This window comes from Crotalus tigris, unplaced genomic scaffold, assembly GCF_016545835.1.
Source record: "Crotalus tigris isolate CLP2741 ecotype Arizona unplaced genomic scaffold, ASM1654583v1 scf7180000024280.1573445, whole genome shotgun sequence".
NCBI lineage: Eukaryota > Metazoa > Chordata > Lepidosauria > Squamata > Viperidae > Crotalus > Crotalus tigris.
The window spans coordinates 399,282-417,634 of record NW_024100452.1 but is presented as its reverse complement, the minus strand read 5'-3'; the positions used below and the strand labels follow the sequence as shown (position 1 = coordinate 417,634).

General features: G+C 46.4%; 1 protein-coding gene across 1 annotated transcript in view; it reads left to right on the top strand.

Annotated features, from left to right (window-relative positions):
- PDS5B (PDS5 cohesin associated factor B) overlaps positions 1–18,353 on the top strand; it is a 105,497-nt gene that overhangs the window by 27,356 nt on the left and 59,788 nt on the right. The window contains exon 2 of the mRNA XM_039323602.1: positions 15,482–15,604. Within this exon, the coding sequence (XP_039179536.1) occupies positions 15,497–15,604 (108 nt within the window). The 5' untranslated portion in view covers positions 15,482–15,496. The remainder of the gene's footprint in view (positions 1–15,481; positions 15,605–18,353) is intronic.

The following is an 18,353-nucleotide window of genomic DNA, read 5'->3' as shown; positions in this document are numbered from 1 at the left end:
AAAAGTTTAAGAAGTTAAATCCCGATAGTTTCCAAACAAGGAATAAAGAAAAAAGATTTATAAATCCAAAAGTTTTCCAAATTATCCTTTTTTATGCCTCAGTTATCTTCACAATATTGTTATAGGTCAGTTTTAATTTCCCCAAAGTTAAACCACCGCTTATAGTTCAGGAGGGAGGGGTAAGGAAAAAAGCCCCACTTCTCTGGAGCTTGGGGATTTTTTGCTTTTGAATGCTTTTTCCCAGAACCGGTATTTTCACTTGTAGAGAGATAAGGAAAGTAGTCTCACCTGGATCAGCTGTTTTGCTTTCTTCTTTTAGAATTCGTTGTCTTCGACAATCAGCTGCTTCTGGCTGATCACATAGGTGTGGTCCACCTTTCTTCCTGCCAGTCCCGAGGGTTCCTTTGGATCAAGTAGGCCAGTGATCTGCAAAGTTTCACCTTTGGGCAGTTGCCTGTATGGGGTGACTTTCAATCCTATTGGACTCCCCAGCTGGTAGAAATCGGGCTTGGGGAATGGAGCTTCATTCCCCAGTGTCCATCTTGCAGCGACGTCACCGGAAACCTAGGTGAGGGCCTTTGATGGATGCTGAGGAGCATGAGCAGGAATTGCTCTGGGTGCCTGCGCGCTTGTTATGGAGTGCAGATAGGCAGAAGGTGCTATGGAGTAGAATATTACTGAGTTCTCTACTCAGGTGATTGTGGGGACATAGTGATAGCCACAGCTTCACAGAGCAGTTGTAAGTCCTCCTTATTCAGCTCCATTGTAATTTTGAACAGTTGCTAAATGAGTGGTCATAACTCAAGGCCTGCCTATATCAAACCACTTGAGCTTCACTTTTTTTGATCTCCATGAGTTGGCAAATATCCACATCTTCAGCACTTTCTGGCAGGCCAGCAGGGTGAGGTCCGAATGTAATCTCAATGAGGTGTTCCAAAAACACACCATGACTCAAAAGGGTTAGATAGCAAGATGCCATTCTTCAGTTGATAAGATCCAAAATATGCCTCTGAAACAAATAGGATGGATAGAGACTACTGAATAAAGTAGTCTCTTTTTCAAGTATCATCAAGTTCTTCAAGTATCCCAACCTGATGTCATGAAGGCCTTCATAGGTAACAACCAGCACTTTGAATAGCATCTGAAAACCTATAGGAAATGAGTGAAGCTTGTTTATAAAAAATGTAAAATTGAGAATTGAGAAATATCCATAATTATCAGTGGCAGCCTCATGTACAGCACATTGCAGTAGTTCATTGAAGAATTAACCAAAGATGAATGGTCATATGTAGTGCCTTGTGTTCTAGGAAAGGACATACTTTCCTAGAATACAGAATGATGATTGGATGAATGGTGAACAAAATGCAACCCTGCAAAAGTCTCCCAGCCACAGCTTTTACCTACTCTTCAAATAGGAACTATGAATCCAGGAGGAGCTCCCAGATTGTATACTGATATTATGTATATTAGCATATAAGTCAGCTAAGTGACTTTGGATCAATCACTTTCTTTCAACCCAAGCCACCTCACAGATGGGAGAAGAAGAAGGTGTGTTGGATATGTTCGCTGCCTTGAGTTATTTATAAAAATAATAAAGGTAGGATACAAATTAAATAAATACTGATTTGATCAGGAGTGGTGCAACTACAGTATATCTTGAACTAAAGGTGGAATCTTAAAAGATTTGAATGGCCCCCAAACCCATAGACAGTCAGTCTTGCTAGGATTGAAGACTGAAGACTGTTCCTCTCCAGCTAGTTCTCCATAGTTTTCAGGCATCAGGCACAGGCCTCCATAGTATCATTTGGTTAGCCCAATGTGGAGATGTACAGCTGAGTATCATCTGAATGCTGATTATATCTCATCCTGAGCTGTCAAATTACCTTACCTAGTAGCTTCATGTAGATGTTAAATAGAGCAGGGAGAGTATTGATTCTCCAGTACAGGAGATGGATAATCCACGGATGGGTTTTCTCTGTCTGCCTGCTCTTGAGACCAAGTAGCCAAAGCTTGACACGCCCCCACTTCCTGTGGAGTCCATTCTTAACTTGGTCTCTGCTCGAAGAAGACTCGTTTTGGCGTGGCTCTCAGCTTATCAGGTTAGACAAGAAATCCATTGATTGATTATCCCTTGATAATTGGCTTCCCCTTCCAAAAAAAAAAAAAAATTGCCACCTATAGGAATTTAACCACAAAATTTTCTGGGGATCAGTCCTGATCTCAAACCTAAAATTAAAAAGGGGATTGGTGGGGAGGGAAATTTCCCCACAGATATCAGCCAGCCCCAGGGCTCTGGGGGGTGAAAAGGGGGGGGAAGAAGGCATCAGCAGAGACTACTTGCTGAACCTTTTCCCCAAACACTAAGTTTTCCTTGGGATCATCCCTGATCCTATATTAAAATTGAAAAAGGGGGTGTGGGGGGGGGAAACTCCCCACGGATCCCAGTCAGCCCCAGGGCTCTGGAGGTGGAAAAGGGGGGGGAAAAAGGCATCAGCAGAGACCACTTGCTGAGCTTTTCTCCCCAACCTTCCAAGGGATTTTTTCCTCAAATTGGGGGAAAAAATAACAATCTCCAGGTCCGGATTCAAACTTGAATTCGGATCATCGGAGATTCCCTAGCAGCCCAGGGCAACCGCGGGCGCCATTTTAGTTGCCGTTTTCAGACAACAAAGGCAATCCCTGACTGGGATTCCCTTAAAACGTCACCAGCGCGCCAAATTTAAATCCCCGGGCACAAGCAGCTTCTGGGAGGCTGCGGAGCTTATTTTCAGAGGGAAACGAAGCACAGGAAGGGAGTAAGCCCCAACCAAGAAACGGAGGCTAGAGAACCCTCCTGGGATCCGCAAAGCCCTTTTTCAGGGAGAAACAAGCTGTGGCTGCCATCTCTTGCCAGAGAAAGGCAAACGAGCTTAAGGAAGCTCTACATCATATCTGGAATCACTGATAGAGGCGGAATAGGAGCACACAACCAGCGCTCCACCCCCGATACACACATATAATAATAGGACAAAATATAATAATAATAAAAATAGATACATAAATTTTAAAAATAATAATAATAATAATTAAAAAAAAATTTTTTTTAAAGCTAAAAATTAAGCGACTGCAGGGCCAACAGGCCTAAAGACAGAACACACAATATTATCATCATCACCATTATTGTTGTTGTTGTTATTATTATTATTATTTTATTATTGTTGTTGTTCCTATTATTAGTATAATAGTAATAGTATTAATAAGAATAAATTCCGCTCTAGGTGACCGCCATTTGATACCTGCTGTGTATTAAGTCAGGCCTACAGACCCTTTTGAGGTCGCCACTGATATTTTTTGCCTCCCTTTTCCTTTTTCTACTGGTGCACGTTGCCTGGTCACCTAAGGCCTCCGGGCGGAACCCAAAGAGTGGTTCCAAACGTGCCTTCGGTACCTCCCTCAGCTACCGTGACCTTAGCCCAGAGAGAATATTTTTGTTGTGGTCGGGTGATCAGGGGAACAGTCCTGGTACTTGTTCCAATTTCGCTCCCGCCAATACTTGCCTGCCTGAGCGTCTTCTCAGTTTTTCTGGGACTGCTCAAGCGGAATGGAGGGACCCTCGTTGCCTCAATCCATGAGCACGACCCCTCCATCTCCCAATTACGGCTGCAACACACCTTCTGACCAGAAGGTGGCAGGCAAGTGCAAAGCGAAGACAAAACACTCGCTCAAGAGGCCCTCCAAGTTGGCGGAAAAGCAAGCCAGCCGTAGGCACCAGGCCCTGGAGAAGGAGTTCTCCAGAGCGCAGAGGCAGGCCCAATTGGAATTGGTTCAAATAGCGGCCACCGAGATGGAATTACCATTGGGTCCATCCACATCAACCCAGAGCGCGTGGTCCATTCCAGGAACACCGCAACCACTGGATCCGCCATCTACATCAGCCCAACAAACAACCACGGCGGCAGGCACAACCACTGAGTCCAACTCTCCACCTGCGGTCACCACACCCAAAGGTAATGACATAGGGGACATCTGGGCAGATGGACGGCTAGAGGCCCTATTAACCAAAGTGGTGGACCGAGCCCTAGCACAGCGCTCCGCCCACCACGACCAGGGGCCCTCCATCTCAGCCATGCCACACTCGGAACTCCCCTCAGAGTCCTCAGGCATTCAGGAACCCGTCTCCCCGGCCCAGTCCTCCATGAGTGGTTATTCTTCACCACAAGAGGAGGATCAACCTGGGATCTCTATGTCAGAGGATGAGGAACTTCCCCCTGAGCCCCCCTCAGGGGGATTATTTAATCCCAACCGCTTCCTCACGATACTACGCAAGGCCACAGCCATTGCGGACATGGGGACGGATCAGTTTTCTCAGCCGCAAGCGACACCGGCCACCACATCCAGACCCGTATTCGTAGAAAAGGTGACAACACAACACCATATACCTTGCCCCGCCATTTTCCTGAAAGGGATCAAGAAGCCATGGGACTCTCCCGCTTCCTTCCCATCAGTGAGTGGTACGGACAAAAAATTATACAGCACTGCCACAGACCTCAATGAGGCCTTAGAAATTCCTAAAGTAGATGAAGCCTGGACCCCCTTGGTCTCCCAGACAGCCATGGCTGGGGACCTAGTGGAGGCCCTTAAGGCAGATGACAAAAAGTGGGAACAAGCCTTTCGCAAAACCCACCAGACAGCGGCATGGGCCATCAAAGCAGCCACCTCGGCCTCCTTTTTTGTCCGGGCCACCCTCATCTGGTTGCAACAACTACAAACCATAGTTCCTATGGAGGACATACGAACACACCAGGACCTGGCTAAGATGGTAGCAGCCACGGAATACGCTGCAGACGCAACGTTCCAATCGGCCATTTTTTCATCCAGATCCATAGCATCCAACATAATTGCCAGGAGAATGCTATGGCTAAAACACTGGCAAGCTGACACCAAGGCTAAGTGGCGGCTAGCGACCGCCCCTTACTCAAGCAACGGTCTGTTTGGGGAGGCCTTGGACCCCTATCTTGTAGAGAACAAAGACAAGCGGAAGGTCATGGCACACTTGAACAAAAGGTCAGACAAACGTACCACACCTTACTTTCGTAGGCAGTCCTTTCGCCAACCGACAACCACGCCTATCAGTCAGGCACCCAAGCCATTCACTCCCAGGCAGAACAAACCGTACGGCCGCCCCTACGACAGACCGGGGTTCCAGCCCAGACAACAAAACCAGTCGAGACGACCCTTTCGTGGAACGGGTCGTCCGTACCGGAAGACAAAATGACTCCTACATAGACCTACCCATTGGAGGAAGACTAGCTCACTTCTTCCACCAGTGGGAGCAGACCTCCACGGACAACTGGGTACTACAAACCATCCAGTCCGGGCTGTCCCTGGAGTTCCTGGTCACACCCCCAGACCGACTCATCAACTGCTCGGTCTCCAGGAACCCCACCAAACGCAAACTCATGCAGGAGGCCATCCAACACCTGTTGGACATTCAAGCCATAGAACCGGTCCCAGCGGAATACAGAGGCAGAGGATTTTACTCCATCCTCTTCGTGGTTCCAAAGACTTCAGGAGGATGGAGGGCAATCCTGGACCTAAAAAACCTCAACCGCTACATCACATACAAAAAATTCAAGATGCAATCCCTTCAGTCCATCCTGGGAAGCATCAGAGAAGGAGACTTCCTGGCATCGATAGACCTCACGGAAGCCTACCTTCACATCCCCATCCACCCAAACCACCGCCGGTTCCTACGTTTCTGTTACGGGGGAAAACACTTCCAATACAGAGCTCTCCCCTTCGGTCTATCTTCGGCACCCAGGGTATTTACCAAGATACTAGCAGCGGTAGCCGCCAAACTGAGAAAAATCCCAATACGCGTCCAATGTTACCTAGACGACATACTAATCCAAGCAACATCCCTACAGACAGCTCAGGCGGACGTAAGGACCGTCATTCGCGTCCTCCAATTACACGGATTCTCAGTAAACTTTCAGAAGAGCCAGACAGTTCCCTCGTCCAGGCTGCTGCATCTGGGGCCATGATAGACACAACCAACTGTATGGTCTATCTCTCCCAAGACCGGGTGGCCGGCATCAGGGAACTGGCTCGCTGGGTTCACAGGCAACGTTCAGTTCCGATACTAACACTTTCCCAATTATTGGGCAAGATGGTATCGGCCATAGCCATTGTACCCTGGGCCAGGCTCCACCTACGGGAACTACAATGGTTTCTGCTCCCTTACCAACGGCAGAACACCAGCGCATCCAACCACCTAGTCAGGGTCACGGCACAAATCCGCAGGGCGCTACGCTGGTGGTGCTCTCGGGCCGTGACCAAGGGGTCACCCTTCAAGGAACCAGTCAGAGTTACCATCACTACAGACGCCAGTCTGTATGGTTGGGGAGCCCATCTGGACTCCCAGTTTGTACAGGGACGTTGGTCCGCCACGGATCTGAGAAACAACATCAACTGGCTAGAACTCAGGGCTATCCACCTAGCCTTGCAACAATTCAAAGACAGAATCAGAGGCCACCACGTTCTAGTCCTAACAGACAACGTAGCAGCCAAGGCGCACATCAATCGGCAGGGGGGGACCAGATCAAAAACCCTGATGACAGAGTCACGACTCCTATTCAGCTGGGTAGAGCCCAATCTGAAGTCACTAAAAGCGGAACACATATCGGGGGTCAACAACCAGCAAGCGGACTTCCTAAGCCGCACCACAGTGGACCCTTCGGAGTGGGGGCTACACCCGAACTTGTTCCTAGACATCTCCCGCAAGTTCGGGTACCCGATCCTCGATCTGTTCGCATCATCAGACAATGCCCAGCTCCCCAGATTTTACTCTCATTACTTCAAGCCGCGAGCAGAGGGGACGGACGCTCTGAGAACTCAGTGGCCTCAGGGTCTGCTTTATGCCTTTCCCCCACTACCACTCATACCGGCGGTCATCCGAAAGCTGATTCAGGAGCGGGCAGAAGTGATCCTAGTAGCACCATATTGGCCACAGAGACTGTGGTTCGCCGACCTGATGAACCTGTCTCAGTCGCCCCCATGGAACATTCCCCCTCATCAAGTGTCCCTACACCAGGGAACCATCAGTCACCCGGAACCCCAATGGTTACAACTGACCGCCTGGCACTTGAGCGCCAGATAATGGCACAGGAACTATTCTCTCCCGGGGCCATTACCATAATTCAAGCTTCACGCCGTCCGGCAACAAACCGCATTTATGACTCCACTTGGAAAAATTTTTGCCTTTGGTGCAGGGAACGGCAGTTTGACTTACACAAACTCTACATCCCTCAGATAGTAGATTACCTCTTGGAGGGACTAGACAGAGGCCTCGCCCCCGCGACCATCCGCAGGCAAGTGGCGGCCTTGTCCACCCTCCTCACCTGCACGGATTCGGTTCCCTTAGCTCACCACCCCAGGATCCGCGCCTTTATCAAGGGCGCCTATAACACCAGACCTCCAGTAATTCACAGGTACCCGTCCTGGGAACTACCGCGAGTCCTTCACGCACTCACTCGGTCACCATTTGAACCATTGGCGACCGTTTCCTTGCGACACCTGTCGCTAAAGGTGGCGTTCCTGATTGCCATCACATCGGCCAGACGAATTTCGGAACTGGCCGCACTGTCAGTCAGAAACGACCTATGCATTTTCCACAAGGACAGGGTGGTCCTTAGGTTAGATCCTGCCTTCATACCGAAGGTGAATTCACTCTTTCACAGGACACAGGAAGTAATTCTCCCAAACTTCTGTCCAAATCCAACACATGACCGGGAGCGGCAGTGGCATACATTGGACGTCCGCAGAGCCTTGCGGCGTTATATAAAGCGTACAGAACCCTTCCGCAAATCGGAGGCCCTATTTGTGTCCTTCCAAGCGGGCACCTTGGGGCGGAAAGTTTCCGCGGGCACCATTGGAAGGTGGATCCGAAGCTGTATCGCAGAAGCTTACAATGTATCATCTCTGCCGCCCCCAAGTCATCTCACACCCCATTCCACCCGAAGCGCTGCAACTTCGGCGGCATGGGCTACCCAGGCGTCAATCGAGGAAGTTTGCAGGGCCGCGACATGGTCCTCGCCTTCCCCGTTTATACGACACTACAAGATAGACCGCCTTGCATCGGCGGACGCCTCCTTTGGTAGGAGGGTCCTCCAGCAAGTTGTCTCAGAGATCAATCTACCGGCCTTATCTGTTTCCCACCCCTTGGGACAGTGAGGCTTTGGTACGTCCCATCCGTGGATTATCCATCTCCTGTACTGGAGAAGGGGCGTTGGTCTTACCTGAACGCCTTTTCTCAGTACGGAGATGGATAATCCACACCCACCCCAAGGCCAGCAGGCCGCTAGTAGGGAGCTGAGAGCCAATACCTCGTCAATCATCAGCCAATTCGCCCTCGTTAAGAATGGACTCCACAGGAAGTGGGGGCGTGTCAAGCTTTGGCTACTTGGTCTCAAGAGCAGGCAGACAGAGAAAACCCATCCGTGGATTATCCATCTCCGTACTGAGAAAAGGCGTTCAGGTAAGACCAACGCCCCTTCTCACAACACCCCAGAAAGGATAATAAACTTGATTTGTTAAGTTATGGAAGACTTTAATGGCTGTTGAAATTTTGGGAGATGCAATAGTAGGAATGTCTTTTCATGTGTAGTCTATAATTTATTGTAGTATGTATGCTCTAGTATAGGGCTTTTCAATCTTTTCACAGATTGTTCCACTTTTAGGACAAAATGATATTTGAGTACTGCCAGTGCTTAGCAAGGTGTCAAAAACTTGATAACTAAAAAAAGGGGGGCGAGATTTTACTGGTTAGATTCATTTGTTGTTATAGAAATGGCTAGTTTATACTATTATGGAAAAGTAAAAAGTTGAGGTTCAATGTTAATGCTTCATTCTACTGCAACAGAGGAAGTTGGAAGTCAATGCCTTTTCTTTTGTCCTTCTCCCCCTCATTTTTCCCTTCTTCCTCCCCACTGTGTCCTACTATTTGCTTTTGTATTTTTGTATTTTATTCCATAATGTAATAAAATGTTACAAATTGTAAAAAAAAGGAAAAAAGTTTTAATTTCTTAGGTGGCGGTTCCTTTGCTGTCCAGAACTCTGGGCAATGGAGGGCAAGTGCCCAGCTCAGCCTAGCCTTCCCCAAGGGGGTGCCTGGCTGAGCTTACCTTCTCCTTGAGGCTGCTATTGCTTGGCTCGCTCTCCTTGGCCAGGTTGCTCATGGTGTGTACAGGAGGGCAAAATGTGTGGATCAAAGGGAGGTCCACTCCCTCTCCATGTGAGAAGACCCAGCTTTGTAACCAAAAGGCAAGTGATTCAGGAGAGGAGGATCACACGGGGTCAATAATGGATGTGCGGACACGGCGGAGGTTGAGAAGAGCATAGCGAGAGGCTATACACCGGTCTTCAGAGCAGAAGAGTCACCGCTGCTAACAGAGCCCCACCTTCAGCTGTGGATAAAAGGCAGGGGAGGAGACGAATAGGCGTGGCAGACAACTATTCGTCTCCCTGACAGTCTGCCACTTCTATTTGGAATTCCTGACTCTGGTTTGTAAACTTGCTGGAGTTTTCCTCAGATCCTATGGCGCTGGGAGTCGGAGTGCCTTCTGAACATGTGCATATTGGAAAATAGCCAGCTTGCTTGAAGGACTCTTACTGCAAGCGTGGTGAGAGACTGAAATTAACTCTGGGTTTTGGGAGATCCCTGCAGGGGAAAAGGGAGCAAGCTCCATTGTTTGGAGGCAACTAAAGATTCTCCAGCATGCAGATGTAGCATCCATCGGTGGGTTATTTCAGCCTTCCTGCTCAGATAGACTAAGTTTAAAGTTTTGTCATGCCTCCTTGGGGCGGTCCTTTCCCAGTTTTAACTTAGTCTATGCTCAGAGTAGACACAATTTTTGTAGCTCCTCTGCTAGACTAGAATTTAAGTATTTGATTGTATAGATAAACTTCTGTTTCTGTTGTTTTTTTGTTTTTGATAATTACTATTTGCAGTTAGCAGTTTGAAGTGTTAGGCAGGCAAAGCTTTAGTCAGCAGAGGCTCGTAGACCTCTGGGGCTGATCACTCCGACTTCATCGGAGTTTGGAATAGCGCTGAAGAGCTGTTAAGCGCTAAAATGGAGCCTGCATTCGGCGATTAGGAGGAGATTGATTCTCGGCGTTTACCCTGGGGCATGACTTAGTTGGGAGGCTTCGTTCTTCCCTTGTGGCCACGAGGATCCAGCAGGTGCAAGCCTTGATCCGGATCGCAGCGGAGGCTGCGCAACAACCGCAAGTGTTTTTTACCTTATAGATGAAGAGGGGGAAGCAGTAAGGTGTTGCAGGATCCCCAGTATTGTTGTTTATCCGGTCAATTTAGACGTTGGGGAAGTTCTCCCTGGGGTGTTGCCATTTTGCAAGGCATGAGGCTTGCGGCCGCAATTTTGGATTCCACCTTGGTCGAGGTCGCCATTTGTAGGCCTTTCTCCACAGGCCTGAGTTATCATACTGCAGCCTACTGTGCTAAGCTCCTGAGGGGGAAAATTACACGGTATTTGTTGGCTACCTTATTTTTCTGAATAAAGGAAGAGTGGTATTAGGAATATTTACACATTATACAATTTGTTTATAATAAGGGACTATTTGAATTCCTGTTCCTTGTAGCTCGCAGGCGCTGTTGTCAGCAGGGCCTAACCAGGCAGTTCTAGTGGACTGTCGGGCTGTTTGCCATTGCTGTTGCTCAGAGCGTGGGAACTTCCCTCTCTGACAACCAGATCTGCGTATTTTTCCCCCATTCCTGGATATCTCCTACTCAGAATATCCAGTGAGCAATGGCAGACAGTGAAACTCCTCAGACATTGCAGGGTTCTGGAGTCCCTTCCACACAACCAAAGCGCAGATCTTCTGAATTGAATGTGGGGGGAAGAAGAAGGCTAAAACCAAGCATTTAACCACCAAGGAACCCTCCAAGGCTGCTGAGAGAGAGGCTTTGAGGAGACATCAGGCACTAGAAAAAGAATTTTCCAGAATTCAAAGGCTCAAGTGAGGCTGAAGTGGTTCCCCCTGTTTCACTGGACCGATCCCCATTTGAGCCTCCTAGTGTGCCTTCTTATGATGCCCCCAGGGTTTGGTCTCCTCAAGGGGAAACTGAACAGGTTAGTCCCTCTTCCTCTCCTTCCCATCTTCCTCCTCCTCCTCCACTTCTTCCTCTTTCTGTTTCTTCTGCTTCCATCACACAACAAGTTCCAGTGACCACACATTTTCCCACAGCAGCTGGTGCTCGTTCCACAGAGCAGGTCATGTGGGCAGAACAGTTCCAGAGCTACATGCATCAGGCATTTAACCAATTCATGGCTTCTTCAATGAGTCAAGGGTTTCCCCAGGCACCACCGCCTCCGCCCACACCTGCCTTACAGGCAGGGCGTGTTCAGATACCAGGATCAGGTGTATCTGAAGCATCATCTCAATTAGGGGAAGGTGAATCGGTGGACCTGGAATCAGTGGATATTCCCATGTCAGAGGATGAGGAGGCGGCTCCGGACCCAACTCCTACAACGGGCCTTTTTGATCCATCCTTGTTCAGATCTTTACTTCTGAAGGCCTGTACCACGGCCAAATTGGCCACGGAACAGGAACCCAAACCATCTACCTTTGCTACACAGGAATCTAATCCTCTGTTTGCGGAAAAGGTAGTGGAGGACAAACAATTCCTTGTCCTGCCATATTCCGCACTATCGTGGAGAAGCAGTGGACCTCATTGGCCACTTTGCCTTCCCCCAATAGCACGGATAAGAAACTTTTTAATGTCTCTTCCTCCTTTGACTCTCTTCTAGAGGTGCCTACAGTGGACACTCCGCTCACCTCTCTGTTTTTCACATCCACAATTCCCGGAGATATGGCAGAGAATCTGAAGGCGGAGGATAAAAGGTTTGAATTTTCCTTCCGCAGAGCTCACCAAGCCTCGGCATGGGTGATTAAGGCAGCAACAGCTTCATTCTTTTTCGCAAGGACATCTATTATGTGGCTTCGTGAGTTATAGGCTCTGATTCCCCCTGAACAGGTGCATACTCACCAGACGTTAGGGAAACTGGTAGCGGCGTCAGAATACATGGCTGACTCTTCCCTACAGTCTGCAAAGTTCTCTGCCAGGTCCATTGCGGCCACGGTGTCTTCACGCAGACTCCTGTGGCTCAAACACTGGAAGACAGACTTGAAATCAAAGTGGCGCCTATCGACAGATACTTATAGTGGGAAGCAGCTTTTTGGCCCGATTCTTGAACCGTTCCTGATAGAAGAGAAGGATAAGCGAAAGGTCTTGGCGCACCCCTCTAAGAAGGTGGACAGAAGTCCTCAACAGGACTTTCGCAGACAGGCCTTTCGGGCCAGGGGCCCTTGGGAAGGGAGGCAGCTCTTTTGGGGCAGACAATCCTGGGATTGGTCCAGAAGCTCTCGCTCCTTCTCCCCCAGGCAGGATCGACAACAGGACCGCCAGGGTTCTGGAATGAAGGGTCAGTTCCAGTCCAAACGTCCCTTTCGAGGGGCGGGGGTCGCCCCTTCAGGAAAGCCAAGTGACGCCAGAGCGGACCCTCCCATAGGAGGTCGCTTAGCGTTGTTCAGCGACACTTGGGAGGTCACCACCAACGACACCTGGGTGAGGGAGACCATAAGGTACGGTCTTGCCTTAGATTTCCTTTTCATTCCGTCAGACCATTTCATTCAGTGCCCCACCTCAAGAAATGCTCAAAAGGCCGAGCTTGTGTCCAAAGCCATATCTCACCTACTAGAAATAGAGGCCATAGAACCAGTACCACGGGACCAGATAGGAAAAGGGTACTACTCCATCCTATTCGTAGTTCCCAAGGCCTCGGGAGGTTGGAGGGCGATTCTAGACCTAAAAGGACTAAATTACTTCCCAGTCTACAGGAGATTCAAAATGCAGTCCCTCGAATCAATTCTGGTAATCTCAGCCTTCCTGCTCAGTTGAGACTAAGAAAAAAACTTCAGCCACGCCTCCTTGGGTAGTCCTTTCCCCAGTTTTGACAAGGTGAAGCAACCATGACGAAGTCTGACGCAGTGGCTCCTCCTGTAATTACACCTGCCTAGACTGACTGTTAAGGGTGGGTGTGGATTCTACATCATCATGCTGAGAAAAGGCTGAGAGGTAAGACAACGCCCCTTCTCCAGCATGATAGATGTAGCATCCACTGGTGGGACATACCAAAGCCACCCATGTCCCTGCCGGAAGGGACAGTCTAGGCATGTGTCCCCTGTGAGGAAACAACCTGCTGCAAGAACCTTCTGCCAAATGAGGCATCCGCTGCAGCGAACTTATCAAGTTTGTAATGCCTTATAAATGAAGAGGGAGAAGACCAAGTCGCTGCCCTACAGATCTCTTCAACAGAAGCCTGGGTAGACCAGGCCACTGATGTGACGGCGCTACGTGTTGAATGAGCAGTGATGTTTGTCGGCACTGGTAAAGACTGGGCAACGCATGCCCTGATCCATCTCCCAATGGTTGAATATGATACCTTTTTACCCATGGAAGAGGGCTGAAAGGACACGAACAGGGCCTCCGACTTTCGAAAAGTGGCAGTCCACTTAACGTAATACTGCAAAGTCCTGCGCACATCTAGTTTATGCCACTGTCTCTCCAGACGATGTGACAGGTTGGGACAAAAATCAGGAAGGATCAAATCCTGGGACCTATGGAACCATGTATTGACTTTCGGAATGAAGGAAGGGTCCAATCTAAGGACCACTCTGTCCTCCAGAAACATACACAGATCACTTCTGACCGAGAGGGCGGACAGTTCCGAAATATGTCTAGCTGACGTGATGGCTACCAGAAAGGCAACCTTCAGAGAGAGGAAGTAAAGAGAGCAAGACCTAAGGGGCAACCCCTCGCTGGCCTTTTCCCACCAAAACCTCCTTTTATATCCTCTCCTCTCTACCCCTCCTTTTCTCTTCAGGGCATCTCCAGCTTCTGGAAGTGCCAATCAGCTGGAGCCTGGCACTGATCCTGGGGCCTCTGCCAAGCCCCGACAGCCCTGCAGCTCCAGCTGTCTCTCCCTCAGGCTTGTGTGGCGCTGCCACTGTTTCAGCTCATTCCTCTTTCCCCTGCTACCACTTCTCTAGGAAGGTCGCACACTACCTGCCAGGTGCCAAATTACCACCGGTGGTACGTGTACCGCCAGTAGTACATGACCCCTAGCCAAGTGTAACGGGGGAAGGAATGAGCTAAAGCAGCGCTGTGCAGACCTGGAAGAGATCAGCTGGAGCTGCAGGGCTTGGCAGAAGCCCCAGGATCTGTGCGTGCAGCTGCCTGCTGATTGGAACTTCTGGTGCACTCGGAAGAGGAGGAGGAGGGCTGAGAGAGGAGAAGCAATAAAAGGAACAGGTTTTGGCGGGAGAGGGAGAGAGAAAAACACACGGAGAAATGGAAGAGAAGAGGCTTTTGTTAGTGAAGCTGTGAGAGAGAGTGAGGGGCTTTTGAGAGTAAAGTGAATGAGTAAAAGCGAGCAGGGGGCTTTTGCGAGCAGAGTGTGAGTGAGTGAAAGAGCGAGAGAGAGGGAGAGGCTTTTGCAAGCAAAGTGAGTGAGTGAAAGCAAGTGAGGCTTTTGCGAGGAAAGTATGAGTGAGTGAGTGAAAGAGCAAGTGAGGCTTTTGTGAGCAAAGTGTGAGTGAAAGCAAGAGTGAGCGAGGGGCTTTTGCGAGCAAAGTGGGTGATGAAAGAGCAAGAGAGAGTAGGAGGCTGTTGCGAGCAAAGTGAGTGAATGAATCAAGCATTAGAATAATTATGATGTATCTTAGTTTTTCTGCATCTCCTTTGGGGAAAAATAGATACTCTTGCTGAGATGTAAACCTTTGGTTACATCTTTTCTAAGATAACCTTATTAAGCAGATAATTGTTCAGTAGAAAGTTGTCTAATGGATATGTTACAATTGTATTTCAGCAATGCAGTTGATTACAAAATTCCTGTACAATAATTTGCAAATAATTATTGGATTTATTTATATAAGGTATTTCTATATACCCAGGTTAAACTCAGTCCTGGTGGTTTATGTAAAATGCAAAGTCAACATAAAATCAACATAATATACTTCCAGTTGTAGGAAGAGATAGATGCCTACATAATCAGCTGCCAGTATTTAATCCTAGAATACTTGCATAAATAAACAGTCTTGAACATCTTGCCAAAAGCTAATAAGGAAGGAGCCAGGTTATTCTCTTGCTCAAAGTGTTTCATAATATGAGGCAATAACAAAAAGACTGCTTAAGGAATGGGGTCCGCTTGCATTCATGTAGATGTGGGATACTGAAATTGCCTACCTGCAAACTTGCCTGCATGCAAACTTATTAGACTAGATGGATTCTACCTGGAGCTAAAACCAAACTATGAATCTATGCTACACATATCTAACTATTTATACAGCCTATTGGCTGTTTGATCTATATTTTTTTAAAAAATGATATTTTTGTGATCAATATCTTAATTTTTTTCTTTACTAGGTTTAAAATAGCACTATGGCTCATTCAAAGACAAGAGCCAATGATGGAAAAATTACATATCCTCCAGGAGTTAAAGAAATATCTGACAAAATTTCAAAAGAAGAGATGGTACGAAGATTAAAAGTGAGTGGGTAGTATATTATATATTGTGAAGTTTATTTGGACAGCTCAAAATTGGATGTGTGTGAAATTGTTTTATCTTCAAACAAAAAGGTTAATGATGTAAATAACAGTAAGTTGTTGAAGTTTTTCTGATGAGTAGAATTAATTCAATGAAACAAAATTCCTTATAAGAATCTCTTTTTTAGTTGCTTGTTAAATTGAATTGTGATGATCATTTTTCTGCTTAAAATAAGCAGAGCATGTTTTTCGTTTCCGACAACTTTTAAGCTGCCTCATGCTCTCTATTTTAATGTTTGTTTTGTTCAATATTTCTAAGTAAATATGTTTGATTCCTTGAGCTTTTTTAATTTATTTATTTATTTTATTTATTTATTTATGAGACTTATATACCGCTTTAAGTGCAAGCACTCTCTAAGCGGTGTACACCAGTAAGCAATGTATATATATATTTACATTGCCCCCAACAATCTGGGTCCTCATTTTACCTACCCCGGAAGAATGGAAGGCTGAGTCAACCTTGAGCTGGTGAGATTTGAACCGCTGACCTGCTGAACACAGTCAGCTAAAGTGGCCTGCAGTACTGCACTCTAACTGCTGCACCACCTTGGCTCATGAATTAGATAAGAGAGGAGAAATCAATTATATTATTATATAGATCCTAAAATGTCATAGCTACAGTGGTTCTTGTGAAAGGGAAGTCTTCTGTTGGAGAAGGAAGGAATAGTAGACTTCCCATCTCTCGGCTGGTTTTTTTTTTTTTTTTTGGGAGGCTGGCAGTTATTCAATTTTGACAATTATAAAATATAATTCTAGGTAAGGAACCAGGAAAACAATAGAACAATAATTGTAGATACTAGGAAAGTTATGATTTAAAGACTTGATAGAGCTGTTCAGCAGTGAAACACTGTTTTAGGAAGTATTTAAACAAAGGCTGAAGGGGCCATCTATCAGGGATTTGTACTAAGGGATTTCTGTATGGGGCAGTATGTGTGTGGCTATGATTTTTGTTCTATTGTGGAGTTGTTTGATATAATAAATTGTTTTTTTAATAAAGTGAATATTTGCATAAATGTTAAGATTTGTTCAGTAATTATATTTTTAAATAATAACCATAATATTCTAAAGAAATTGATTTGTCAGTGACATTGTGAATTATCAGGACAATATTGGATATGTTGACTATGGACAGCATTCGATTTCAATATCTTTAGTACTATAGATATTAGCCTAGGACTGGAAGGCTGGGGGGGGGGTAGTCCAGTGGTGGGATTCAAATATGTGAAAGACCGGTTTTCTGTTTGGATGCCACTTCCAGAAGTCCATTCTGGGCCTGGGGAACAAAAAAATTAGCTACCAAAGTGGTGCAAACCAGCTGAATCCCACCACTGGGCTAGTCACTATTCTCAGTCCAACCCCTATTATACAGCTTATTATGAGGAAAAACTGAAGTGAAAGTACTATTTCTGCAATGCTGAGAGTGCTGTTTATGCCATGCTAAGTTTCTGGAGGAATATAAATCTTAAATAAAAGTATCACTTTTCTGAAATTGAATGTGACAGTATTTTGGATTCTTCCTCCATCCCATTAATTAAGAGAATCTCCAAATTTGACAAAGAAGGAAAGCAAAATGTTAAAACCCTTTATTGAGTTTGTTTGATAGACATGAAAGTTTAGATTCCATCAAATTGGGCTGCTTTTTAAAATTTGGATTGAAACTGAATCTCACTGCTGTCTTTCAGGGTTGTAGCAAGATGACCAACCTAGAGTTTTTTAATATAATGGTTGCTATTAGACTAAAGTGGAATACATTAATATATTTCATACTATGCTCAGAAGAAATATAATAAATATGGGTATTAAAAAGCAAATTGTCTTCTGAAAACAAAATCTTATTAATATTTTCTGATGCATTTTAGTTTTGTTTGTTAAAAAGAATGATTTCAGCCTTTCAGCATTGTTTGCTGTTTCTTTGGATACCGTATGCCAGCGCTTTCCGTGAATAAACCAACCATCTGTAAACTCGACGGCTTGTTTCTTGTTGGAGACAGGGGTGTGGCAGGGACTTCTGACATTATAGCATCATAAAAAATAACAAACATGATTTTTAAAGCACCAATGCACTTCACTATTCACATTTATTTTTATTTTCAGGTCATAAACTATATTTTTATTGCAGATGCATATATCAGTTACCTCTCAAAAATACTTATACATCAATGCCTCCAATACTTTTTTAGTTATATATCATTTTATAGTTCCTTATTAAGAAGTACATATTCTGACTGAAGAATTGACATCTTTGAACTGTGATGCTGGTGTAAATTATTGCATTTACCAGTGATGACGAACCTTTTAGAGACTGAGTGCCCAAACTGCAACCCAAAACCCACTTATGCATTGTCGAGTGCCAAGTGGGCGTGGCCCATTGGGTGGGCGTGGCTGCAGTGGTAATGGCAGACTGGGTGGGACTAAAAAGTTCAATCAATCAATTCCAACTTTGCAAGATCTTTTTTTTTCCCATGAGAAGTTGAAATTGACTGATTGATTGAACCTTTTTTTTTTTGCACATAGCGGAGGTCTAAAGCGAAACGGTTTTATAAAACCCAGCTGAAGGCCTAGGACTTGGACAATGGTGCGCGTGCCCCCAGAGAGGGCTCTGAGTGCCGCCTCTGGCACCCATGCCATAGGTTCGCCACCACTAGCATATACCATGAACAGAATAACTAACAGAAGTGTTAAAACATATAAA